At 58.3% G+C, this 27000-nt stretch overlaps 1 protein-coding gene across 4 annotated transcripts in view; it reads right to left on the bottom strand.

The window, feature by feature from the left end:
- Positions 1 to 27000, bottom strand: part of ATP11A (ATPase phospholipid transporting 11A) — a 98967-nt gene that overhangs the window by 42345 nt on the left and 29622 nt on the right. For 3 of the 4 annotated variants that reach the window (XM_065901606.1, XM_065901607.1, XM_065901605.1), the window contains exons 2-7: positions 11577 to 11699; positions 7421 to 7510; positions 6451 to 6531; positions 3839 to 3946; positions 1723 to 1851; positions 2 to 105 (exon numbers count right to left, since the gene is read on the bottom strand). In XM_065901606.1, coding sequence (XP_065757678.1) covers positions 2 to 105; positions 1723 to 1851; positions 3839 to 3946; positions 6451 to 6531; positions 7421 to 7510; positions 11577 to 11699 — 635 coding nt within the window. Of the gene's footprint in view, position 1; positions 106 to 1722; positions 1852 to 3838; positions 3947 to 6450; positions 6532 to 7420; positions 7511 to 10323; positions 10767 to 11576; positions 11700 to 27000 lie in introns of those variants that run through there. The other variant, XM_065901608.1, reaches the window with a different exon arrangement.

Genomic DNA, 27000 nt, shown 5'->3' with positions numbered 1-27000 from the left:
CTTGTAGAGGTCGGGCTGGGGCTGCTCACACTCGACGGTTGCGTGGAGACTGTCGATGTCTTCCTCCGAATGGAACCCCTTTGTGTCCTGAACCGCATAATGGGTCTGCAGACGAAGGACATGGGGAGTCACAGCCCAAACGAGCAACACAACCTCCCCGCAGGGGGAGACCCCGTCCTGGGGCAGCCCCCGGGTTTAAGTGTTTATGCACATAAATAAGCCTGAGTACAAAGCCCGGTTACCATACAGGACAGAGTGTGTAAGAGTCTGCAGACTCTTACTATAGGTACCACCGTGCGTGATTCCTGCATCTAAGAGGTGCCAGCAAAGTCTTCCATCCTTAGCCAGTGTCTTCAACTAACCCAATTCTCCTCCAGAAGCAGACATTTGGGTTCATCGTCCAGCCTAGCGGCCACGGCCCCAGACCTGCCCCGGAGTTTCCGAGGCCGACGATCCGGGTGCTGCCCGAGAACCATGTTTCTAAGCGGATCCCAGGGCTGCTGGTGCTGCTGGCCTGGGGCCCCACTTTGCGAAGATGGGCCCTGAGGGCACCGGGAATGGTGGAGAAGTCGGCCGGCCCTGGGAGGACGCCGTCTCCTCGGCATCCCTGACGAGTAAGCTCGGGCAAGCGTGTGAGGATTCAAAATGACGGGGGCATGATTCCAGCCCAGGAGCATAGACACACAGGCGTCTGCCGCGGGCCACGTGTGGACGGGTGTGGCTTCGCCCTGACCGCAGTGATGCACGGACGCTCACGGCATCCGCTCCCAGGAAGGGTGGCCGCGTCTGGGCAGGGACGTGCCCCTGTGGGTGGGGGTACAGACGGCAGCCCACTGCTCGCGGTCGGGCATGCACGGCTCGCCCGGGCTGGGGAGGAGTGGACACGACCCCGCAAGCTCCGACGGCCACCGAACACCGAGCACCCTCCACCCAAAACCGCTCTCTATACAGAACACTGTGCCTCAAGGCTCCCTCCCCTGGGATTCGGGATGTAGAAGATGTGAGGGTGAGTGTGGAAACCCCACGGGCTTTACGTGATGAGGTCATGGTCATCCACGGGGAGGAGCAGGGTGCCCTTCAGGGCTTGCCCCTCGGGGAAGCTCCTGTGTCCACGGGAGCCAGAGCCTCAGAAACGCTGGACCCACAGGCCAGGCTCACTTTCATAAACTCCCTGCAAGCGTCCATGTTTTCAAAACAGTGAAATCCTTAAAATTAATAGCGATGTGCTTTTCGTTTGCGATCATTAATTAAAAGTTTTTAGTACCAGCTGCCAGTACAGAACTCCACACTGAGTGTAAGAAATGAATCATAATTTCTGAAAATCCTTACTAAGATATTTTAACAAAAAGACACTCATTGAAGTAACAGTCGGGCAAAATTTAGACTTACTTTTCACACAATTCCAGTCTGGTGAAGTCACTGATTTTGACAGGTAGGATGAAAACCTCCTAACTCTAACTATCTCTTCCTTACATCCTTAACTGGGTACCCTTGCTAAGCAGCAGCTAAAAAGGAACACAGACCTGATTCTGTTACCTGGAGAGGCTGAGGGTTAGGGCGCTGGGGTGGGAAGAGGAAAGTGGGGATCGAGCAGACGCAAACGAGACCAAACAGCCCCTGGTCTCCCTGAACGCAGCCTCACTGCCCGGGTATCTTCCGGCCACAGGAGCACAGCTCTCGGGGGAAGGAGCGGGTCCCACGGGCAGAGAACAGGCACGTTACTTTGTGGCTGGACTCCCCATCCAGGCTGGCGGTGGTCACGTGGCAGGTCCCGTCCGCACGGCTGCTGGACAGGAAGATCAGGTCACAGGGGAAGGTCTCGTCCTCCTTGACCATGACGATGTCCCCGACCTGCAGGACAGACGACAGACAGCGCTGTGAGCCGAAACTGGCCCCTGGGTGGGGGCTCCCGCAGACGCCATCACAGCGTCACTGGCAGGAAAGTGTGTGGATGTTAACGCGGCTGAGAAGGGTCGCTTCTGGGGCAAGTGGCCCAAACCCAGGAGAGACCAGGAAGGTCAAAGCACCACTGGACGCTTAGACCTAGACGCTCCACAGGGCATGATGACAGAATATTCTGCAATATTCTATTTCACAATGGTAGAAGTATTTTGCAATATCTGAACTCCATCCAGGATGATGAGGTGAGCAGCCATCCCGTGGGCGTGAAGCCTGGGACGTGGCTGCAGTAAAGAGGGCTATGTGGTTCCAGCAGAGGATCGGCAGGGACCATCGGACAGAGTGGGCTTAACCGGCTTTGAACAAACTACGAGAGCCACTCACTGGAGGAGGGACAGCCTTCCCAACAGACAAGGCTGGAGCGCGCGGGCAGTCCTGGGCAAAAAGGACCTTCACGTAAAAAGTAACACAGAATCGACAAGGAAGTTAATCTAGAACTATAAAAGCTTTAAGGAAAAAAACACCCAGGAGAAAGTCTTTGGCCACCAGGCCTTGGCAAAGAGTTCTTAACTTGACACTAAAAGCACCATCCATACAAGGAAAAGTCAGTGAACTGGACTTCATCAGAATGAAGAGCTTCTGCTTAGTGAAAAACCCCATTAAGGTATTTCTGGCAGAGGACTAGCATCTAGAATATGGGAACTCTCAACATTCCACAGTAAAAACACCTAATGAACCAAGCAGGAAGCGGGCAAGGGCCACAAATCCTAAACCAGTCCATCCTAAAGGAAATCAACCCTGAATATTGGAAGGACTGATGCTGCAGCTGAAGCTCCAATACTTTGGCCACCTGATGTGAAGAGCTGACTCATTGGAAAAGACCCTGATGCTGGGAGGGATTGAAGGCAGGAGGAGAAGGGGACGAGAGAGGATGAGATGGCTGGATGGCATCACCGACTCGATGGATATGGGTTTGGGTAAACTCCAGGAGCTGGTGATGGACAGGGAGGCCTGGCGTGCTGCAGTCCATGGGGTCGCAGAGAGTCGGACACGACTGAGCGACTGAACTGGACTGAATGACACACCAGAGAAAAAGCAGTGTTCTGGGCAGAGGGAACACCTGCTGAGAGAGTGAAGCACGGGGAGCCTGGTGTGCCGCAGCCCGTGGGATCACCAAGAGCTGGACGTGACTTGGGGACTGAACAGAAACAACCAGCCACGAGCAGATGTCTCACGAAGGAGATGCCCTGAGGCGGGCAGGCAGCCCTGAGGTGCTCGCAGCCAGCTCACAGCGCATATACCACACGGAGAATCAGGACCACGGAGGCGAGAGGCAGGGACCACACCGAACACTGCTGGGGATGCTGAGACGCAGAGCTGGGGGGAACACACAGCTGGGCGGGCTCCTCGGGAAACGGCCGGGCTGCTCCTGCTCAACCAGGACGGGACTGTCCACGACGAAGCTCCTGACTCTCATGCCAGAGAAATGGAAGCTATATTCACATCCCAAACCTCTACACAGACGCTCACAGCAGCTTTGTTCGTCATGGCCCCGACCTGGAGAAACAGCCCCCACCTGGTCCACCCCCCAGGGGCTCTGCAAGGAAAGAAAGGCGTGCAGATGCCCAACCTGGGCGAGCCCCGAGGGGCTTCGATGTGAGGAAACCCAGCCGGCAGGTACAGGCTGTGTGACTCCATCTACGTAAGGACACGTCCTGGAGGTGGACCCACCTACCGCCCGGTTCCCTAAGACCGTAAACCCACAGCTGATCCCAGCTTTAAAAACTGACCCACAGAAGAAAGAGGTCTACAGTAGTGGTAGAAGCTCGCCTGAAGGGAGCAGTGCTTGGGGAACAGGGCGGTCTGCACCCAGCAACTGAGGCAATCTCAGACAGAAGCTTTGCCAAAGTGAGGACGGCCGCGGGCGGCGGGCACTCACCCGGAGCTTCCGGCTCTGCTTCCGCACCAGCCGGCCGTGCTGCACGAAGTGCACGGGGCACTGGTTCATGGCGTTGTCCGCCTTGTGGCGCAGCCAGTCCTCGTAGCCCTGCCAGGACCCGGAGAGACGCCCGTGAGCCCCCGGCCTGCCCCGGCTGGGCGGCCGCGCTCAAGGGCTGCTCCGCGCCCGGGGAGGCGGGGCGGCGGTCCCCAGGGAAGGGGCTCTCCACACGGAGCGGGGACAGGACGCCCAGCAGGGCAGAGGGGGCCGCAGGCGGGTGGCCCTGGAGCCGGGGTTCAGCCCGGAGGACTGCAAGGCAACACGCAGGCGGGGGGCTGGCAGGGCCGCAGGGCAGCTGAGGGCCACGTGGTCGGGAAGGGCACAGCCCCGAATCCGCCACCTCCTCAAGCCCTTCGGGGCTGCTGGGCCGTGGCCCCGGGTGGAGCCAGGGCAGACCCGGGCTGCGGAGAGCAGCGACCCCACCCGCCTGGCACTGCGTCCTGGCCGAGGTGGCGGGCAGGTCTCACCCCCGGGAGCCGCTGCCACCTCCCTCTGCTGGGCGCCTGCACACCCCCCACCCCCAGGAGCCATGGCCGCAGGGCAGAACGCTCCAGGGCACCCCCTTAGGGACGGGGACGCCCCCCCGTGCAGCGTCCAGGGGCCCCGCGCCGTGGTCAGGGTGCTCTCGGCAGGGCTCCGTGCTCTTTCGGCTCTGACGGCACCAGGGCCTCGAGGCAGAGCCCGCTCAGGTCAGGACTCGGGTCTCCAGCCCCCCGGCCTGTCCCTCAGGGGCTCACACGGGATGCATCAAGTGCACGGACCAGGCTCCAGCTGTGACCCGGCCCCTGCATGCAGACACCCCACACGGTCCCCGAGATGGCCCGACTCGCCCCCTCAGTGTGTGTGGATCCCTGCAGGACCACAGTCTCATTCCACCTGCTCTTCAGACTTCTACATTCAAAGCCAATTTCACGGGCAACAGGTCAAATCATATCGCCGTTCAAATCTCCACGTGCAGAGCTCTGGCGAGTGGAAGACAAAACCCAGACGATCACAAAGGAAGCCTTCGATGCCGCTCCCGTTCTGGATCAAACACTGAGCAGTCCAGACGCTCTCACCGTGGAGACGGGCAGAGGCACCGGCCTCACACTCACGAAGGTCGCCCGGAGACAGTTCTTCACGTTCTCTCGGTCGGGAGGAGTCGCTCTGCCGTGCATTCCCGTCACTCGGGGGCAGCCCGTGCACCACGTCTCCTGTGACGTGTCTTCAGAGCTTTTATTTTTTATTTACAGACTAACAGAAAGCGTGGCTTTGTCAGCAACAACGTGACCACCAAGAATTTAGATGCTGCCTTTCAGGAATTATTTCAATGCAAATACCATTGTGTTCAAAAGTTTGCAGCAGACGAGGGACCTGCATCTGGAACATACAAACTGTCTCAGGGATAAGACACAATCCAATTTAAAAACGGGCCAATGACTTGAAGGTATTTCTCGAAAGAAGATTTACAAAAGCCCAATAAACTCATGACAAGATGCCCAGCATCGTTATTTATGAAGAAAATGCAAAACCACAGCGGGTACCACTTCACATGCACTAGGATGAGTGTAGCAAGGAAGACGGACAACAAGCCTCAGCAGGAACGTGGAGAAACTGGAAACTCAGGCACGGCTGGTGGGAAGGTCAAACGCCGCGGTCACTTTGGAAAATACTTTCAACACTAGAGCGACTATTCCTCTGTATACGCGCAGGGGAACCGAAAAGCTATGTCCACACAAAGCTCCCGTGACGGTTCATAACGGTGTTTCCCGGAAGAGCCAGAACATCAGAAGCACCCAGATGTCCATCAGTGGGTGCTGGGTAAATAAAATGTGGTCTGTCTGCATGATGGAGTATTAGTCATCTATGAGCCAATCACTGACACACGCTACGAGTGGTAAACCTTGAAAACATGCTCAGTGAAATGAGCCAGACACCAAAGGTCACCAAGGTAAGAGTCTGTCAACACAAAACGCCCAGGGTAGGCTGAAAGTGGACTGGCGGTTGCCAGGAGCTGGGGCCGGAGGAGGCGGGTGGACAGTGAGGCTCGCGGCTTTCTTCCAAGACGGTGGGAGCTGAACAGAGCTGATGGTGAAGCACTAACCAGCCACCGGGGAACAGATCGCGGGAACAGCAGGCGAACCGCTCTCCCGTCAGTCCCTGGGTCATCAGTCAGGGCTGCAGAGGACGGCAGGGCCCACAGAGTCAGGAGTCATGGGGCCGTGCTACGTGCGGGCCACGCTCAGACCCTCTGCAGGAGCGAGTCCTCGGGGTCCGGGCAGTGGGGGCGCAGTGGGCGAGCACCTCGGGCCAGCTCCACGTGGCTCAACGTGAGAACAGGTTCCGCCTCGAACTCTCAGGTCAGCAAATGAGCACTACATCATACAATTCCCTTGTTTCAACTCAAGAATCCACCTAAGCCAGTTACAAACGTGAACTTTCAGAGGTGAGTGGAACATCCCGTGAACTGGCTGAAACAAGCTGGGAGGCTCTGCTGTGGATGACAGGCGACCCCCCCGTAGCAGACACTCTGTGGGACCCTCCTCCTCTCCGCGTGCATCTCCAAAGCTCACCTGCTTGATGGCTGTGACCGTGATGACGAAGAACAGCGGGAGACCGCTCGTCACTGGACTCGTGGGCGTATCGATAATCAGCTGCAAAGAAGAGAGGGTGGTGCAGTCACCTTCAGAAACGCTTCTGAGGGTCTAGATGGACTGGTGGGCCCTGGGCACCTCCTGCGTCCACTCTGACTCATGGGAGCTCACTTCGCTGTTACCCCACCCTGTCCCGCCACTGGAGACACACGATGCGAGGTAAACTACCCCAGTTTACTAGAAAACTGAGGGCAGCTCTCCGCATTACGGGCTGTGTCAGCAGCAGCAACGACATTGTTTCAATTCACCCTCTGCTTCTGGCGCCACACTCTTGACTACATTATTTGGATAAATTACCGTGGGGGAAATGTTTTAAAGTCCTTCCACTGTACTCTGTCTGACTGAGACAAGTTAGGCTGCCGATCTGGAAGCACATCTGACCTGCTTCCTGATCCACACCTCACGGTGGTTTCCACTTTCTTTTTTTTAACTCTCTTCCTTTTAATGTTTTTTTTAAGGAGCATCCACATGATATAGGGAGATAGTGAAGGACAGGGAAGCCTCTCGTGCTGCAGTTCATGGGGTCGCAGAGTCGGACACGACTGAGTGACCGAACAACGAGACACCGTGATTTGGGGATAAGTGGAACGACGTGGAGCTTAGCAAGTCCCCCTAAAGGTTAGGGAGCTCCTGGCCCCTCGTCAGGACTGGAGGATGAGGGCAGAAGGCAGCCGGACCAGCTCACACGCACAGTGCTCACACCCGTGTTCTAGTGAACAGGCCTCTGAACCAACACGCCTGTCCCTGAAGAAAGCAGGTGACGGGTCTGCAGATAAAGGGGCACCAAGTCTGCGCTCCTCTTTATCAGCGAACCAGTCAATCACCCAAGAGTAAATGTCACTTATTTATATTTACATTTGGGGCAACAGGAAGAGGGGACCAGCCTTACCTGTACCAGAAATATGATAAGAAAATAAAAGTTGGCTATTCTTCTGAATTGTTCAAATAAGTTCTTGGGTATGAAGTTCCAAAATGTGTACTGCAGAAGAGAGAAACACAGCGGGGTCATTTGGATCACACTTTACACCGGGTCATGTCATTCTGCCACATGACAGGCAGGTCTGCATTTCAAGGTAAAAAATGACTGGGTTTTGATACAAAACAAAGCTGAGAGTGTTTGTAGACATTTTATCAACTTGTTGACCGTACAAAGAAACTGCCAACACAGAACACGGACTCCAAAGCAGCGTATTTGAATCACCCAGTCCCAGATAATTCAAGGTGATGCAAGGGAGCTTAGGAAGAGTTTCACTGCCAGAATATCTGGGTTCTACCCTTTCTGTCTATAAAGTGATTAAAAGAGCAGCGTGTACCAAGGACTTCTCTGACGGTCCAGTGGTTAGGACTTGGAGCTTTCACTGCAGGGAACGTGGGTTCAGTCCCTGGCCGGAGATCAAAGATCCCACATGCCACAAAGCAAGACCAAAAGAAAAAATAAAAGAATAGCATGTGCCTTAAAGGAATGTGATGAGAACTGAAGTTCTGGCTTAAACTGGTCTCAGAAAAGACAGGGATGTTGAGATTCTATAACTTGAGAAAAAGCACAAACAAATCAATCTTTGTAAGTGCTTAAGAGAGATGTATTTTTGTCTTAAGTGGGCCATAAGGAGGGGTTCCCTGGTAGCTCAGCTGGTAAAGAATCTGCCTGCAATGGAGGAGACCCTGGTTTGACTCCTGGGTCAGCAAGATCCCCTGGAGAAGAGATAGGCTACCCACTCCAGTATTCTTGGGCATAAGGAAATTACTTTTCACTAACTTTAAAAAGGAGTTATTAAAAGAAATATAAGATATGCCACACCACAGCACTTGTGCCTCATTTTTGTGATTCTGTGACCAACCTAGAATGATCTTCAGTCTTTATATGCTCCCTTCCAGGAGATCCCGATGCCAAAGTGATTGTCCTCAAGGCCCCATCCGGTGAAGCCCACCCTGTCTCCAGGACCCAGACCAGCATACTCACCACCCAGAAGTCAGAACATGTCCCCACCTCTAACAAACCACTCAGTGCAAATCCCCATCTTTTATCTGCTGAAATGTTTCTAGATGGAAGTTGTACATTGTTTAGGATTTGCTTCAAAATGGTCTCACGGTAGAAAAGAGACGCACAGACGCACACGTGGGGCCAGCTGCTGGTGCGTGCGGACAGCGGGTGGCCGGGCGCAGACGTCTGCTGCCCACCTTCCCCTCTCCTGTGTGTCTGCAAGTTTCCACCTTATAAAGCATCACGCATTTATTACAGGTCATCTTCTACCATCCTCCCAAACGTGCAGATCAGTCTTAATCTATTTTAATGCTACTGTTTCAGGACGCCCTTTCCGTTTTCTAAGTCCTAGTCTACCAGGGGACCGCACAAATACAGAATTTAAAACCACCTAAATGATTACTTTATCCCTACCGGGTGGAGGAGGCCTGCGCTGCAACCTAGGCGTTATATTGTATGATCCACATATTTTAAGGAATAAATGACCATCATAAGTTATTACTGCTGATTATCAGTAATATGGTGGGAAGAGGGTTGCTAATCTCTGACAATGTACAGCATGAAAATTGAAAATCCAGTGAGATAGTTTAAACAGTCAGGACTGCACTAATTATCAGTACTGCATGGATAAAGTAAAACGAGCTCTTTACTGCACATATGAGAGCTGGCAAACAGATAACAGTGGGCCAACCGCACATTTCTGACGCCTGCTAAGCTGTAACGATCTAATACTTGCTCAGACACTTGGGCCACAGTACAAGGTAATGCTTTGTATAACAGGTACAGTGTAGCGCTCTGACCTACATCCGTCTGTCAGGTCCTGCCTTCCGCTGATACCATCAGTAGGACAGAACCCAACACCGGAGCCCTCGGTACTGAACCCCAGAGCAGGACAGCATGGAACAAAGCCGGTACTTTCCTGCTGCGCTGGAGCTGAGACATCTGAGGCGGGCGGAGCATCGCTCTCCTGTCAGACAACTCGGGGAGTGCGGAGTGCAGAGCACAACCCCCGCCTCATGTCCCATTCCCACCCCAGCCTGGGCGGGCGTCCGCGCCAGGCCTGTGTCGTCAGCCCCGAGCTGGTCCCGGCCCCCCTGGGTTCTGTCCTCACCGTGGGCTCCCTCCTCCCCTGGGTTCTGTCCTCACCGTGGGTTCTGTCCTCACTGTTGGCTCCCCCCAGGTTCTGTCCTCACCGTGGGCTCCCCCCTGGGTTCTGTCCTCACCATGGGCTCCTTCCTCCCCTGGGTTCTGTCCTCACCGTGGGTTCTGTCCTCACCGTGGGTTCTGTCCTCACCGTGGGCTCCCCCCAGGTTCTGTCCTCACTGTGACCTCCCCCCGGGTTCTGTCCTCACTGTGAGCTCCCCCCGGGTTCTGTCCTCACCGTGGGCTCCCTTCCCCCTGGGTTCTGTCCTCAGTGTGGGCTCCCCCCCCCCCCCCCGGGTTCTGTCCTCACCGTGGGTTCTGTCCTCACCGTGGGCTCCCCCCAGGTTCTGTCCTCACCGTGGTCTCCCTTCCCCCCGGGCTCTGTCCTCAGCGTGGGCTCCCCCCCGGGTTCTGTCCTCACCGTGGGTTCTGTCCTCACCGTGGGCTCCCCCCCAGGTTCTGTCCTCACCGTGGGCTCCCTTCCCCCCGGGCTCTGTCCTCACCGTGGGCTCCCCCCCAGGTTCTGTCCTCACCGTGGGCTCCCTTCCCCCCGGGCTCTGTCCTCAGCGTGGGCTCCCCCCCGGGTTCTGTCCTCACCGTGGGTTCTGTCCTCACCGTGGGCTCCCTCCTCCCCTGGGTTCTGTCCTCACCGTGGGTTCTGTCCTCACTGTGGGTTCTGTCCTCAGCGTGGGCTGGAGGGGGCCCAGGCACAGAGAAGCAGCCCCGCCTGGCTGCCCCCTCTTCACGTGGCCCCGGGGGGCAGGGACAGCCTGGTGCCACTCTGCTTCACTGGCCGCGGAGAGGAAACCCAGAGCGTCCGGAAACCAGCGAGGCTGTGGCCATTGGTACCTCGCAGGGCTCCGGCACAGGTGCACTCAGGTGCCCCAAAAACCCACGCTCTCCCGGGAAGGCAAGCCCCGCGGTCTCAGAGTTCAGTTTCTGTGCGGAGAGGAGACTGCACAGCCCGAGCGGGATATTTACTTCTGCGGCGACTGAGGGCAGAGCCGGGAGCCACACGCGCTGTGTGCCCAAGCACCTGGTGTGAACTGGTGACGTCCCATCGTCCTGAGTCTGCGGCGGGGTGGGCGGCTGAGGTTTGAGAAGGCCCTGGCTGGGAGGCTCAGTGTGAGGTCAGAATCAAAGCGAAGGGATCACACATTTAGGGCCATTTCTTATTTTTCCTTCTTCTACCATGTTCTGCTCAAAAGGGAACAGAACGTGGATCAAACACCGATCACCAGTAACAGATCAGGCTGGAAATTTAACTTAGAGAGCATAGGCATTTGTTCACTTAAGGAGTCATTGCAAGGTAGAAATGAACATTTTCTTTCCAAGAAAACATAGATACACCAACACAGTCTCCAAATCTCTTTGCAAATTTACTTCTTACAATCTAAGCGATTCATGGGGTCGCAAAGAGTCAGACACGACTGATCTGAACTGAACTGAACTGGACTGGAGCTGTGTTTTCCGCATTCTGAGCTGTTTTTAAATGAAAACAATCGTGTGTCTCGCCTTCAGCATCACCCGGTCTGAATCCACAGACATCCACCGCTGCTGACTCAGGCCCCAGGTCCCCGTCCCGAGGCCTCCTCTGGACCAAGTCCAGCCAGCACCTGGGGTCACAGGTGCCGTCTGTTCTGCAGGGGAGGGCGCTCTAGCCTGGCGCGTGCCTGGCAGCTGAGAAGTGGTGCCAGGAGGATCTGAACCCTAGACTTGAAATCTGACACTTAAGCACGACACAGTTAGCAGGGAAGTGAGGAGGAAGTGCTGGGACACCTCGTCCTAACAGTGTTCTGGGGGGTAATGGGAGGGTGGGGTGATGAGCGTGCAGCCTGGCACTCAGGGGCGGGTGGTCCCAGCTTCAGGGAGTTCTGAGTGCCCGAGGAGCCACGTGGGGGAGTCCCGGGCAGGTACTCACCTTGGAGGAGACGATCCTGTTGTCCGGGTACCTCTGCGGGATGTAGGCCTCGGCGCCTGGCGGGGGCTCCCGGTGGCCCACATAGACCGTCCGGCTGTCCACCCAGTCCTCCTCCCCGGCACACTGCGGGCGGAAACAGAGCCGTTGGTGCGGGCGGGGCCCGGGGAGCAAGGCTGGCTTTGATGCTGGTCTGTGTGGGGGCCGGGGAGGGCTGGACCCCCTTGCAAGGCCGATCCCCACTCCCCACCTCCACCCCACTCCTCACCCATCTCCCTGGGCCCCTTCAGCAGCCTGTGCTTCCCCCGGCCCCCCAGCTCTTCAGGGAGGTGCCAGCTGCACCCCCACTGGGAGTCGAGAGGGCCTGCAAAGCTCAGTGGAAATGACACGGCGGGTCCATTTAAAAACAAAAAGTGACAGCAGAGCCCTAAGGCTTCCAAAGAGAAAAGACAGTGAGTGGTTCTAGGATTTGGGGAAAGGTCTCTAAGGAGAGAAGACTGTAAAACTGTGAGCTCAGACCAGAGGGTCTCCCTGCCCCCGAACAATCGCATGAACAAGACTTCCTGGAATGCAGACGACCCGCGTCTGACCCACGTCTGCATTATTCCGATCGCTGCACACCTGACCTTCAGGGAAGAGCCCTTCCCAGGAGGGCCTTCCAGAACACGCAGCTGACTGTGCGCTGGCAGCCCTGAGCGCCCGGGACCCTGCAGCCACAGAGGAGACTACGGTGCAGCCTTGGGTGGTAAGGCGGGGCCTGGACCCCCCAGACAGGGAGCTCCAGCTCAGGGCTCTGCCCCTCCCCCCAGACAGGCAGCCCCAGCTCAGAGGGAGCCCGCAGGCAGCAAGTCAGAAGGAGGTTTCTCAAGGCCGGTTCCTTCCCTGGGCACAGGCTGGTTTTAGTGTGATCACTGGACGCCTCGAATACAGCTCCCTGGTGCTGCCCTAAGCGTACAGGCCGGGGCACCATTCCTGCTCGTGGAACGAGGTCAGGAAGCAAGCCCCGAACACCCTCCAACAGGACTCGCCCCCCCTGCAACACAAGCTCCTCCGGGAGGAGCCTCGTACCAACCGACTCAGCCCTGTACGATACAGCAAGCCTTGGTGCTGGCCCCTGAGGAGAGAAACGGGAGCAACAGACAGTTCCCGGGGGCCCTGGCGGGGGCCCTGGCGGCTCCCCGAGTCCCTGAACAGGTCACAGCTCACGGGACGGAGCGGCGTCGGGGGCCTCGTGCTCGACGGCCAGGCTGCAGCGGCGCCCACGGGGGGTGCCCCCTGAGGTCACAGCGGCTGATGAGCCTCAAGGCAAGACAGGCCGTTTCAGATCAGCCCCCCGGGGAGCCCCGTGTGCGGCAGAAGCACAAAGGTGCAGACCCTAAGTGGGTTAAACTCAGCTCAGAAGGCAGAGAGAAGACAGCAGACGGGACGCCCGGGAGCGCCTGTCCACCGCGGCTCTGCACACGCCGCCTGCCATCGTGTGCACCCTGAAGCGTGCGGACCGCTGTGTGCGTCTGGATGGGCCACTCGGCATCTCTGTGTCCAGCCCGCCCGGAAGTAACACGAAGGGATTCTGGGTGTCTGCAGGCTCAGCAATGAAAACAGACTTGGCCTCTTAAGCAATTTCTTAACCCCGCCTGTTGTAAACCAAACAGTAACCACAGTGCTCGGGTGACGCATACCAGAGGAAGTCAGGCCACACGACGCTCTGCGATGAGTCACGGCTGATCACAGAATCTCCTGGGGCCGGGCGACACAGAGGTCGGCGACAAGAGGGAGTGGGGCCCTGATTCCAAGACATCCAGCGTCTAGTTTTACAGCAGGCTGCGTAAGGAACAGGCCAGTGTCGGCAGTTTTTGAAAGTAAACTAGGACTAAACCTAGGTGAAATTAGCTTCTGTGGAAGTTGTGTTCACACGTGGATCACAGCAGGACCGCTCAGCCTGCGCTCTGGGCCCGCAGCCCTGGCAGGCTGGGACTGTCAGCTGGCCGAGAACATACGCCCCTTCCCTCTAGAGGAGGTAGGGAGGTGGGTGGGATCCGGCCTCACAGATTCCCACGTTCCTGGGGAATCACAAGACGTCCCACCAGGACGCAGGTGAGCTGGAGGCCCAGGCGTTGCCTGCACAGCCCCAGGGGACGCCCCACAAGAAACTTGTGAGTCATGTCTGCTGGGGAATTGGTACCTGGGATAGACCGGCCACCACAGCCAATAATGAAAAGGCAAGGAAGGCGGGGGATGTGACTGGACATTTCTCCAAGAGCTTCAATGGCCAACGGGCACATGGAAAGATACTCAAAATCAACAGCCCTCAGGGCATGGCAGGGGCTACACACGGAGGACCAAACACGATCCGTGTACGTGGGATGTCCGAAACCGGCAGCTCCGTGGAGACAGACACAGCGCCGTGGGTCCCCGCCAGGGGCCAGGGAGGCTGCCCCTCGGGTACTGAGTTTCTTCCAGGAAACGAAGACGTTTTAATATTAGATCATGGTGGTGCTCCGTAACTTGGTAAATGCACTAAAGAACACTGAACTAGACTTCCTGAACAGGAAGATTTTAGGATCTAGTAATTTTATTTCAGCAAAGCGGTCCCTTAGGGTCCCCCACAGGTTCCTGGGTCCCGAGCATCGCCCATCACGTTTCTGAGTTGGTGCAGAGACCCTGTCTAGGATCAGTGCAGAGAACCTCATGCCTCTGAAGCCTCTTCCACCCCGTCTTCTCACTGCTGTGCCGCCAGAACGCAAGATGCTTTCCGTTTCAGGGAAAACAAGGAACATCTTTCAGGCTGGTTTTTCAGTAGACAGCATTTCCTAGTGGATAAAACTGAGCTCGACGGACTTCCCAAGGAGAACAGCTAAGACTGGAGAAACTTGAAAAGAAGCAATCACAGCAAGGCACGATGGGATGAACACAGCTGCCGAGCACCCCGGCTCTCTGGGACTGGGCTGAGGAAACACTCCACTTCCAGGGCCCTCACGGGGCGTCAGCACCTCAGGTGTGGTGGCCGGGCTCCTGCCTGGACCGTGGGGCCCAGCAGTGAAGGTGGGAGGGATTCGCAGACATGCCCTGTACAGATGCTGCCCCACCATCTCTGCCAACACGGTGCTTCTGGACTCGGAACCCACCCCCCTCCCCAACCCCAAAGTGGCTAAAGGACCAGAGGAAGCAAGTGCGGGCAGCAGTCTCGTCCTCACCGACCTTGCCATAGGCCATGTTAGGATCTGGGCGCGGCAGCCTGAGCCTTCAAGTCAGAAAGCTCACAAGGACGGAAGAGAGTCTGAAATGCACGGAAAATCAATCTCGGCCAGCGGCGGTCACTAATGGAAGTTTCGAATTTCAGCTGAAACAAACACAACCTATTAGCCGAATTACGCGGCCGGACCGGAACGAAAGCATGTAACCTAGCCTCAATTCACCAGATCAGCTTTTGCAGAGGTGGTTCCCCCAACAACCGTTTTCAGGGATCCAACGACAAAGCAATTGCTTGTTCCGTGGTCCGCTTTCAGCTTTAACAGCCAACACTTGTCGTTTGACGGGTGAGGAGGCGTGAACACCGGCATCTCCCACTCACGTCCCCGGCGCTCCGGCTCCTCGTGGCGAGTGTGTGGCGTGGCCCCGCTGTCTCCAGCTCCCACACACCACAGCACGGGGCGGCCGTCCACCCAGGGAGCGTTCACTGTCCTCTGCGAAACTCCTCGGGGCAGCGACTAAGACCACGCTCTGTGAGCTGATCAGATCAGAGTTCTCGGCATGAATCACCAGCCTTCCCGGGGTCTGTGAGTGGAGTCGGACCTCCGGTGGGGAGGCAGAGACCCAGGGCCCCCATCACTGGACCTGCACCCTTGGCCCCTGCGGGAGCCCTACTCCCCTCCACTGACCACACTCAGCGGGAAAGACAGCCCCTCCTCCCCAGGAAAACGGCAGCCCACTCCAGTATTCTGGCCTGGGGAACCCCACGGACAGAGGAGCCTGGCGGGCTACGGCTCATGGGGCTGCCAAGGGTTGGACACGACTGAGCGACAGAGTTTTTCCTTCTCAGGCAAATTCTCGGCCTCTGCGGCTCAGTGGCATTTTTCTGCCGAGAACGTACTATTAAACACAGAATCAGCTGGATCACAGAAGCGCCATGACGGTCCACTTCACTTGGCAACACGGACCATCTGGAAAATGGTAAACGCTGCCAACCCAGACCGTAATTTACTGGGTCCAGAACGAAAATTAAAATAAAACTTTTAGCCACAGATGACTCTGGGCTGCCCTAGGCTCACCCAGTTTCACAGCTACAGGCAGCAGAGCCCCGTGCTGGGGCGCCCGGCGGGAGGCGGGGAGCCCCGTGCTGGGGCTGGCCGCCGCTGCCTGGCCCCGGTGAAACGCACAGCGGCGGCGAAGCCGTGAGAACGGTGCTTCCGGATGAGCCTGCGTATGAAGCCGCTGAAATCACTCCCTGGGCTTCAGTGGGAGACCAGCAGAGGCGACCACGGGGGTCTCCTGCAGTGGCCCTCGCAAGGCGCATCCTCAGTGCCCGTGCAGAGATGGAGCCTCGTCCCCGATCCTGGGGGGGTCAGCCCTCCCCACAGGGGACGCAGCTTCTGGCTGAACTCACTCACCTGTGGGTCACCTGTTGCCACCTGTCCCATGGGGGCCACACAGGCCTGGCTCCCTGGAAAGCAGGCCGAGGTGGGTCCCCTGGACACGGGCTGGGGAGGCAGGTCGCCCCTGCCTGTTGGGGGGCGGCCTCTGTACCAGGTGCGGGGGCAGTATCCCCACATCGAAGTCAGGAAATGGCCCTACAAGAAGCAACAAGTCCAGCCTAGGCTGGGGCAAGCGACCAGGCGATGAAACAAGAGAGTTCTAAGACAGAGACGAGGCTTACGCCCACTGGAGGAGGAACCTCACCCTTCGGTCTCAGCAGAGAGCCCGCTCCCCTGCCCAGCTGTCCGAGGGGACCCAGCTTGGCGCCGGCCCATCAGGGAGACTGTGACGGCCGCTCCAGCCCCACCGCCCGGCCATCGGCCACTGCTGCCCAAGCCCTCAGCTCCTACCCCGGAGAGAAAGGGCAGGGAGCCTTGAGTCACCGACCAGATAATTGCTGCCCTGAGCCAGAGGCCAGAGCTCCCACGAGCGGGAGCACAGCACAGTGACCCCGTGTCCCCTCGAGCTTGCGGGCGGGGGCAGGTCAGAGGCGGGACGGGCCCGCGCTGGAGGGGCCCTGCTGGTGCTGGCGGGGGCGTTTGTGAAGAAGGGACCAAAAAGGGCACCGAGGCCAGGTCCCCAGGAGGCGGGGAGCCGCCGGGCAGCCTGGCAGAGTCCCGTCCGGGTCCCACCCTCGCCCCTGCCCAGCGAGGCTCAGTTGGAGGGGACTCCTCTCCGGATGCGCCCCCTGGAACCACCCCTGTTTGTGATGGAAACCCATCCTGGTACGTCGCCAGCTAATCATGAGACGACGCACCGTCAGAAGCCTCTACGGCGTAACCGTGGCTGGAGAAGCCAGAACAATCGCAGAGAGGAGCCGGCCGAGCACCCAGGCAGCGGGAACCAGGGCTCGCGGCGGAGGGAACCGGCCTTCAGGAGAGACGCTCGAACGTCACGCGTGCAGCCCCGTGCTTCAGACAGCGCCCGAGACCCTCGCCCGGAGGCTGGCAGGAGGGCTGCGGCGTCTCTGCACGGTCCTCCCACCATACTGTCTCCTTCCAAAGACGAACGACGAGCAGAAAGCCCGCGAGCCCCCAGCCCCCACGCAGAACGTGTTGGGGCCCACGGAGGCTTTCCGCCGCTGGGGCCACACACCTTCCACTGCACGGGAGGCTGACTTTCTACATCCTGAATATAAACCGAGTGAAGGCCCCGCAGGTGGTTGGGAGTTACGGCAGCGGTGCGGTGGAAACACCACCTGATTGGACCATGGCATCCGCAGAAAGCGCCCCTCAGCCGCCTAGGACCTACAGGAGGCCCCGAAACCCCAAGGCAAAGGTTCCGTCTGCGGGGAGAGGCCTGCCCCGGAGCCTGGGGCTGAGGCCACCCGCCACGGTCCGACCGCTGGGGGCCACTAGCACGCCTGAGACCCGGGCGCAGCGGCAGCGGCAGGAGCCAGAGGGGAGAGTGAGGGCGCTGCTCGGTGGTCTGTGTGCACAGCCTCCCCGAGCCACCCCCGAGACCGGGAGTGGGGTCCCCGGCTCCCGGAGCCGCGCTCCTGACGCCCCCTGGCCCCCACGCTGCCCCCTCCCCAGGGCAGCCCACCGGACGCGCCTCCCCGGGGATCAGGAGGCCCGACCCCTGCCCCCACCCAGGTGGAGGGTCAGGCCTCTGCGTGACCGGCCTCACCCTGCCCCCATCCGCCCCCACTTCCCGACAAGCGCGCAGGTCGAGTGGCCCTCAGCGTCCGTGACTCACTCCCCAAACCTGAAATCAGCCCTAAGTGCGTCTTCCTGTGCGGAAAGCCCACTTGAGAAACAGCGGTGCTTTCTGTCCACTCTGAGCCGTTTCTCAACCTTGGCTGTGTCACCGGGAGCTCTCAGAGAAGAGGATGTTTAGATAAAGGATGCCGTTCCGGGGCCAGGCCCGCCGGGGAGGCTGGAGGGCTGGAGAGAAGCTTCCAGAACAGGACGCCGCAGCGGGATGGAGGTGAGCGCCTCCACCCCGCCTCCCCCACAGGCCTGAAGGGCGCGTGGAGACCCCCCTCCCAACCCCGTGGAGGGTGGCTGATAGGGCCAGCTGCAGCCGCAGGGTGCCGGGTCGCCCTGGGTAACGAGGCACCCGTTCCAGACCCAGTCAGTCCTCGTCTGATGGCACCCCACTCCCTGCAGCCCCCGTCCTGATTCTTGACAAAGGACTTTCCTAACTCGCTGGGTTTTGCCTTTGTAAGCCTCAAATCCTTCTTGAAATCAGTTATCTCCCGCTGTAATCCTCAGTCTGGCTCAAACAGAACTTTTCTATTTCTATTACAGATTGTTTGCTGACTATTTCCATTGACACGGTGGAAATACAGACAGCCCCCCTCTGAACTGAACAATGATGACACGTCACACGGCCCGGGGGAGGAAGCGGTATCACACCGCTCCTGGGGTCCCCCCTTCAATGCCGAGCCTTGAGCTGGGCTCCCTCCAGCATCTTCGTCAACAAGAGACGGAGACCCCGTCTGGGTCAGTCAGCTGGCGGGAGCGGGGAAAGCCAGCCCGCCGGGGCCAGAGCCTCCCTGCCTCCTGCCGCCCCTCCCTGGAGGGCTTCTCCCCGTCAGACCCGGGGCCCCTCCTGCCAACAAGCACCTCCCCAAGTCCCCTCACTGGGAAACGCCAGCAGCACGCGAGCTGATTCCCTCTGACCCGCTGTCCCACGGGATCGCGATGACAGGGACTGAGACGCTCGTCCACAGGGGTGAGCAGACAGGGCCAGCCTCTGAGCCCCGCAAGGCCCGCAGCCGCACGCACGGGGGACCCAAGTACCCAAGACGCTGTCCCCAGGTTTTTCACGAGGAAGCAGACATCCTCACGCGGGCGTCAGCCTCTCTGGGGTCACCCTGGAAGAGGAGGTGGGGCCACGGGCCGGCACGTTTGGGGGAGCCAACGTGTTCCGAAGCCCACCCCAGGACACAGCCCTCCAGCAGGCCACCCGGGTCCCCACCTCCCGCCGGCTGTCGTGGGCAAGCTGAGCGGCCAACCGTCCGGGGACGCAGCCACACGGGCTGCTGCAGCTTGACCCTCGGGGACTGTGAGCGCCATATCCCTCTGCTACTTTTCTCTACGGGGCTTCTTTCTCTCACAGGTTCACAGGAGTCGGTTACAGCTCATGGACACGATGATTCAGGCCCACACACCCCTCCTGCCAGTCACTTCCCTCTCGAGTCTTATCACGGAGTTTTACACCGTGATATAGGCAGAGCTGCCCACCTGCAGATTTTGCCGACAGCAGAAATGCTGTACACTTTGATATTTTTAAAGATGCTATCTGACTTCCGTTCCGAGGTGACAGAAGCTTGCTGGCTGACTAATCAATTGATCTGAAGACCCCACCATGTAACTGGACAGGTGAAGGAACAATCAAGTTCCAGCAGGAGGAAGGGATTTGCCCAAAGCAGCAGGTTGAGGGTAAAACCCAGGAGTCCGGTTCCCCATCCGGGTCCCCAGGCAGGGCGGTCAGGACCAGGAGCCGCAAAGATTCCAAGCGGTCACCGTTGGACGGATAAATAACTGTGCTGTGCTCACTCAGCCATGTCTGACCCTTTGAGACCCCATAGACTATATAGTCCCGGCCCTCTGTCCATGGGCTTTCCCAGGCAAGAACACTGGAGTGGGTTGCCACTTCCTCCTCCAGGAGATCTTCCCGACCGAGGGATAGAACTCACATCACCTGCACTGGCAGGCGGGTTCTTCCCCACTGGACCACCTGGGAAGCCACGGACAATTAGGAGAGAAGATAAAATTTCCTAAGTGCTAGTTTTCACTACCTTGACTAGATTACAACTCCTTCATGACAAGAATCGTATTTACTGTTGGTTTCTACCTTCCATCGGGTCAGAAACTCAGGGTCGGGCAAGTAACTGGGGGAAGCAGATGGGCGTGTCCCGCAGACGGGCGGTCCTTCCTGGGGTGGCCGCAGGAGGCAGCCACACCACGGGGCCACCAGCCCAGCCAAGGGGTTTCAAGTCTGTGACGGCAGAGCCAGAACAAGCCACGCCACCCGGCCTGGGGGCCGCCTGACGATGTCTGCCCAGCGAGGTGGATGCAGGCATCATCCCAGCTCCAGAACCCACGAAAGGCCTGTGGAGGGCTCTCCGGTGGCCCGGGAACAGCCACGGCAGGGAACTGAGAGCCTGCAAGCCACGTGGCACAGACAAAAGATAAAAAATAAAAATAAAAAGTGCTACGGATTCGACATATACAACACTCACTGCAGAGTAACGAGCGTTCACCCTCTCTCAGCCACAGCACTTCAGACCTCAGCTTGGTTTCGTCCACTTCATATCAAAGCAGCGATGCCACGTACAGCACTGGCGGCCTGCCGACTGTCTACACAGACGCGGTTCGGGGCCTGGCGTCCGGGTCTGAGAGGCAGGACGAGTCCGCCCAGCTGTGAACGTGTCCTCGGCGTCTGCGTGAATTTGGGGGGCGGGGGGGGGACTAGGCAAGTGTGTTTAAGTTGACATAGAATCTCTAAAAAATCGAAACGATGGTGGAAACCAGCCCTGACACCACCTGTTTGGGTTTCTGTCTGAAAAGCCTTTTCTAGTTACACCACCAAGAGCTGTAGCAGCGCCAAACCATCCGGCCGGGCAGCGAGCGGCTCTGAGCCCACTGGTGGCCCCGGCACCGGAAGCCTCGACCGCGGGAAGCCCGGGGCATGCACGGGCCCAACGGCACTCTCGTGAGCTCCAGATGATGAGAGAAAATAGGACAGATGACTTCTGTCCCCACCTCTGGACCGAGCGTGAGCAGAGGCTAGGAGACGGAAGGCTGGGGCCACCCCTGCTGGCAACACGGGAGTCCATCCTGTTTCTCTTCCCCTGAACCCCGAGCGGTACCTACCCTGGGGCATGCGGACACAAGGCTGGCCATCCCTCCCGCCCGCTGACGAGGACGGGAATTAGTGCCGAGGGTCAATCAACAAGGTTGTGTCTTCCGCGGCCTGCAACTATTTTTTAAAGGGAAAAGCAACTCATGATAAATGCATAACTTCTTCAGTTCAGATCTGTCGCTCAGTTCAGTGCCTCAGTCGTGTTCGACTTGGGACCACATGAACCGCAGCACGCCAGGCCTCCCTGTCCATCACCAGCTCCCGGAGTTTACTCAAACTCATGTCCATCCAGCCATCTCATCCTCTGTCGTCTCCTTCTCCTCCCGCCTTCAATCTTTCCCAGCATGAGGGTCTTTTCAAATGAGTCAGCTCTTCGCATGAGGTGGCCAAAGTGTTGGAGCTTCAACTTCAGCATCAGTCCCTCTAATGAACACCGAGGACTGATTCCCTTTAGGATGGACTGGTTGGATCTCCTTGCAGTCCAAGGGACTCTCAAGAGTCTTCTCCAACACCACAGTTCAAAAGCATCAATTCTTCTGCGCTCAGCTTTCTTTGTAGTCCAACTCTCACATCCACACATGACCACTGGGAAAACCATAGCCTTGACTAGACGGACCTTTGTTAGCAAAGTAATGCCTTTGCTTTTTAATATGCTGTCTAGGTTGGTCATAGCTTTCCTTCCAAGGAGTAGGCATCTTTTAATTTCATGGCTGCAGTCACCATCTGCAGTGATTCTGGAGCCCAAGAAAATAAAGTCTCTCACTGTTTCCATTGTTTCCTCACCTATTGGCCATGACGTGATGGGACCAGATGCCATGATCTTCGTTTTTTGAATGTTGAGCTTTAAGCCAGCTGACTTCTTACCAAGTCAGTCACTGTGGTTTTCGAAGAGAATGATTACACAAGCCCCGCAGCCCCCACCGCTTTTTCCCCAAATTGACATGTTCTTATTTGAGTAAGAATAGGCGATTTAAGCAGTGATGCCGTTCTTTCTGCTAGGCAAGACTGGAACAAAATGAAGTCTATGAAGAAAACATGTTTCGCTTTCCTTTGTTTAAAGCTTCTAAGACAGGTTCCAAAGCCCTCTGGGTAATCTTGGAAGCGCCTTTGACACGGCAAGCACAAGATAAAGATCGCCTATCTGTCTTTCCCGTCAAAGTGAAAGTACATCTGCCAAGCCGAGCACGATGTCGGGGAAATTTTATTGGTGGGTGAGTTCACTGAACTGTTATGATAACCGAGGGGCCAGAGTCAAGGCCAGCCCGAGTCACATGACTCAGGCGTCCTGGGGCTCGGGGGTCGGGGGTGGGGAACCAGAGTCCAGACGGCCCCCGGGAGCCCCGCCCAGCACACGGCGAGCAGGTGGGCCTCGGGGAGGGGGACGGGGGTCCCGACATCCCCATGGCAGCCCCGGCCAGGATGAGCACGCCCCGCCCAGCACACGGCGAGCGGGTGGGCCTCGGGGAGGGGACTGGGGTCCCGACATCCCCATGGCAGCCCCGGCCAGGATGAGCACGCCCCGCCCAGCACACGGCGAGCGGGTGGGCCTCGGGGAGGGGGATGGGGGTCCCGCCTGCTCCACCTGGGGGCCTTCGGCCATTTTCTGAGTCAATTGATTTCCTGCGAGGCCCTGAAAACGAGCTGATGTTTGGAAATACCAAATCCAAATGTGAAAGGACAGAGAAGTCAGCCTTGATCTGACTAAAGCGCCCAATCTTCACAGGTCCTGGGAAGGAAGCTGGGAAAGTGACAGGAACACTCTGAACGCCAGGTGGGACAAACACCTTTCCTTCCGGGAGGGCTGCGGGAAACGGTCAGGCGTTTTCACCTCGCTGACTCTGAAACGAAGGGGTTTTCTGTGTCTGCGCTCAGGACGGTGGCCGGGAGGCCAGGACATACGCTGCCTCGTGTCCGACGACCAGACTCAGATGCCCACCCCCACCAGGCTCTGCGGGGTCCTGGGCGCCCCGAAACCCACAGCTTGTAGAGCACGTCCGTAACGCTCACTGTGATTTCTGTAGTGACTTTTTATTTTTTGCCTGAATACACGATATGACCTCCAGCTCGGCGTCTCATATACAGCAGGTGCTCTCACGGTTATGGAATAAATCTCAGTGAAGTCTGATATTTAAAGCACGATCATTTTATAAACAGCTTGCTAATGTATAGTGACCTTTGGTAAGTTACTAGATGGCAGAGCTGATAAACAATTAATATATGTTCATTCCCACTTTCCCCCCAAAAGTCGTTGATTCTTATCCTTGGCCCGTGTCCTCCACGGGCCTGAATATCCCCGCCGTCCCACCACTGGGTCCCACCACTGACCCCGCGCTTCTTTGGGGTCTGTACATTCTTAATCCCTTGTGCAGTCCTGTGGACGGCCTGGGACGGTCACGCCCTCCCCTGCTCAGGGTCGGAGCCCTCTGGACGAGCCTCTCGCAGAACTCGGCAGGCGGCAAGAGTCGATTCTGGGGTGTCCTGTGTGCACCCCCGGGGAGCAGCTAGTGGCAGCAGCCGTGAGGACCCAGCCGGCACAGGCGCCGGGCTGAGCTGGAGAGGACGCCCCTCGAGAGGCTCCGGGGCTCGGGACCCCTGGCCCCGAAATGGAGGCGATGACCAGGACTGCGCTCAGACTCAGCAGCGAGAGCACAGGCTGCCGACCACAGACCCCTGACCCAGGCGCCTACAAGGGCGAGTGGCTCATCCCTCGGAGGAGGGACGAGCAGGGCCCCGTGAGCGACCTCCCTGTGACGCCGGCGGGCGAGTCCTGGGCTGCTGAGAGCCACACAGGCCAGAGCCGCGGCCCCAGCAGACCCCAGAGCCCGCTGGCCGCCGCCCCCGGGGACCCCCTCACCTTCAGGAGCGCAGCGATGCCAGCCTGACCCAACCCGCCCCGTGGGCAGCCGCACAGAGCCCGCTCGCAGCCCTGCAGGGAGCGCGCGCAGCGTGTCCGCCGACCACAGCGTGCTGCAGGCTCAGGCCGCGGCCGCAGGACTGGGTCGGCCCCGCCTCCTGTTTCATGGGTTCATTTGTATTGAATCTGTATTTTGGGTTTGGCTCTATGGCATAAGTATGACATAATATCAAGACAGAATTAAGTATTATCATAATAAACGAAGCCAGGATTAGGGTTCTCGGAGAAGTTTCTCGGCTCTAACCATGCTTCCCGGTTGGGAAATCACCCAGGATGTAGGTACTGATGACCACCAACTTCTGCGACGCACAGTACTGGCCACCTGGATGGGAGGGGCCACGCTTTTTTGGGGTCTGTACATTCTTAATCCCTTGCGCTTAAAAAAGGCAGAGGAGCGGAGAGGAGAGCGCCCAGCAGGCATTTACAGAGGGAACAAACACGGCCAGGCTAGCGCTTTAACTCCACTGGACGACCACCCGAGGGGGAAACGCGGACTCTGGGAGAGTTTCGGGGTCTCACGAGCTACAGGCGGGACATGCACAGGTGTGAATCACACCAACGCTGCCCTCTCGGTCACGTGCCTTGTCATACCTGAACCTCATGACAAGCAGAAAAACGCCGTCCCCTGGCTGACAAGGACCCCGAGAAACAGCCCGGGAAGATGTCCCCACGCGTCTGTCACCATGAACTGACCACAAGCGAGGGAGGTCCTAGGCCCCTGCTCACACCTGCCAAGGGCCGTGTCTGCAGTGGGGTCACGGGGGCCACACACGTGGACACGACGCCCGTTCAGCAGCCCACCCTGACAAACACAGACCGAGACCTAGAGCTGCCGCCAGAAACCACGTCCCAGCCTCTCAGCAGTCCCAAGGGGAGGCGCCTCGCTCTCCCACGGCAGACGGGAGCTCTGAGGGGAGGCGCCTCGTTCTACAGCAGACGGGAGCCTGAGGCCAGAGGCACAGGGACCCCCCCACAGGCCACTCGGGAGCTGCCCACCCATCAGGGCCAGCAGGGCCTGCAGGACACGGAGGAAGGGAGAAAACCGGTCCCTCACGGCGAAGGTGAGGCTGGCCCAAGCTGGGGCCCAGTCTGCAAGGCCCGACGCCAGGCCAGGCAGAGGAAGCCGAAATCCAGCCCCCTTTGACCCGGAAAGCAGGGGTTGTTGGACCGTGGCCCGCAGGTTTGGTACAGGTTTTACATCTTCAAACGGCTGAAAAAATCAAAAGAAGACTGACCACTCCCGACACGTGACAATTACAGAAGAGTGGAGCATCGCCGTCGGCAGCGAGGCCTCACTCTCGTCTGTCACGGCTGTGCCCACACCGCAGGACAGATCGGAGCGGACAGGCCACGTGGCCTTGGAGCCTGAAACATTTACCGTCACGGCCATCACAGAGGGCTGGCAGTGGGCCGCCAGGACAGAAATGACTAGGAAGCCGGGGGCTTGATCAGTGCTTCTCGAAGCCAAAATGATTAGGCCCGGTCCGTCTGGGTCCCCCAGGCCCACCTATCTTGGTGAACTGGTGCCTCCCTGCCCACCCCCCGACAAAGCTGGAGATTCACATGAGGTCCTGGCGGAGAATAGCATTGCCCGGGCAAGGCGGGTGAGAACAAGCAGCCTCACGGCCCCAGGTGAGGATGCAGAATAGTGAACAGAAGGGGCAACTGCTCCTGCCTCAGGGGCCCCGCCTCTAAAAGTCCAACCCAGGGACATCTGAGGAAAAACACCGCTGACTTCCAGGGCCGGTGACTGTGGCTGGGGACGTCTGTAATTGCAGTCCACAGACGGGCTGGCTGAATCACAAGGGCGTGTCCTCCAGCTGCGTCCCCAGAACGTGTGGACGTGGAGCGACCCCCAGACGCACTGAGAGAAAAGCTGTGACAGAGTCTCCCCCGGTGAGAACCGCTCTGTGGAACGTGCAAAATTCCGAGAACTCTGAGACGACGAACCGCACTGTCCACAAGTTCACACAACCATGTAATCCTGGGCCTCCACTTTCTTCCCAAAATCTTCATCCACACTAATAAACCAGCCGTTTTCCTAACACGTCTCTGCCTCTGAATCCACACAGGACTCGTGGACACTTCCGTTTGCCGATCATGGGTCCCTTCGTCTCGACACTGATAACCTAGCTTCCCGAGTGTCATTTGCTCCTGACACTCGATACTATTCAGGAGCTTCCGACAGCGGGAGTCTGCGGCTGCAGGCACGGTCCTGACTTCTGGACCAGCTCATCCTCACTGCCTTTCTCCAAACAACGGTCTACAAAGTAAGGTGATTCGGAAGGTAAAACACGGATAGTGTCCAAGCACCGGTTTTGGCAGACTCTTATTCTCAGACGACTGAGGCCCAGGACAGATTCCCCACGGCTGCCGCCTGAAGTCACCTGGTCCTGTTCTGACGCTTCTGGTCGGGAGACTCTGGGTGAGCCTCCCGGGTTTCACGTGTGTGCACGCCGGGCGTGTGGACCACCTGCTGCGCCATCTCTTCACAGCATGTGAAGTCACTTCCGCTGTGTCCGACTCTGAGGCCCTTCGGAGGGTTGACCCTATGACCCTACTGTAGCCCGCCAGGCTCCTCGGTCCACGGGATTCTCCAGGCAAGAATACTGGACTGGGTTGCCATGCCCTCCTCCAGGGGATCTTCCCCACCCAGGGACTGAACCCACGTCTCTTATGTCTCCTGCATTGACAGGCGGGTGCTTTACCTCTGAACCACCTGGGAGGCCGCAGCAGGGGTAAATAACTCTGTTTCTCCGTCTCCCATTCACTCTGGAGGACTTGCCCGCAGGGAGCCCCTCGCCACCGGCCGCCAGAGCCAGGAGGAGCCCCCCACCCCGCCCAGCGTTCCTGGAAACCCTGGCGTGGGCTGGCGCACCCACGCCTCCTCTGCGGCAGTGTCAGGACGGTGGCTGTCTGCGACGCAAAGTAAACGGTTGGCATCCACACTCCTCCGGCTGTCAGACTACATCACGAGTTCTGTCTGGCAGAAAAGTAGGATGTGTG

The sequence above is a fragment of the Muntiacus reevesi genome, chromosome 11 (assembly GCF_963930625.1).
Source record: "Muntiacus reevesi chromosome 11, mMunRee1.1, whole genome shotgun sequence".
NCBI classification, from domain to species: Eukaryota; Metazoa; Chordata; class Mammalia; order Artiodactyla; family Cervidae; genus Muntiacus; species Muntiacus reevesi.
Note: the sequence above shows the minus strand (reverse complement) of the source record. Positions and strands in the feature narration are given on the sequence as shown.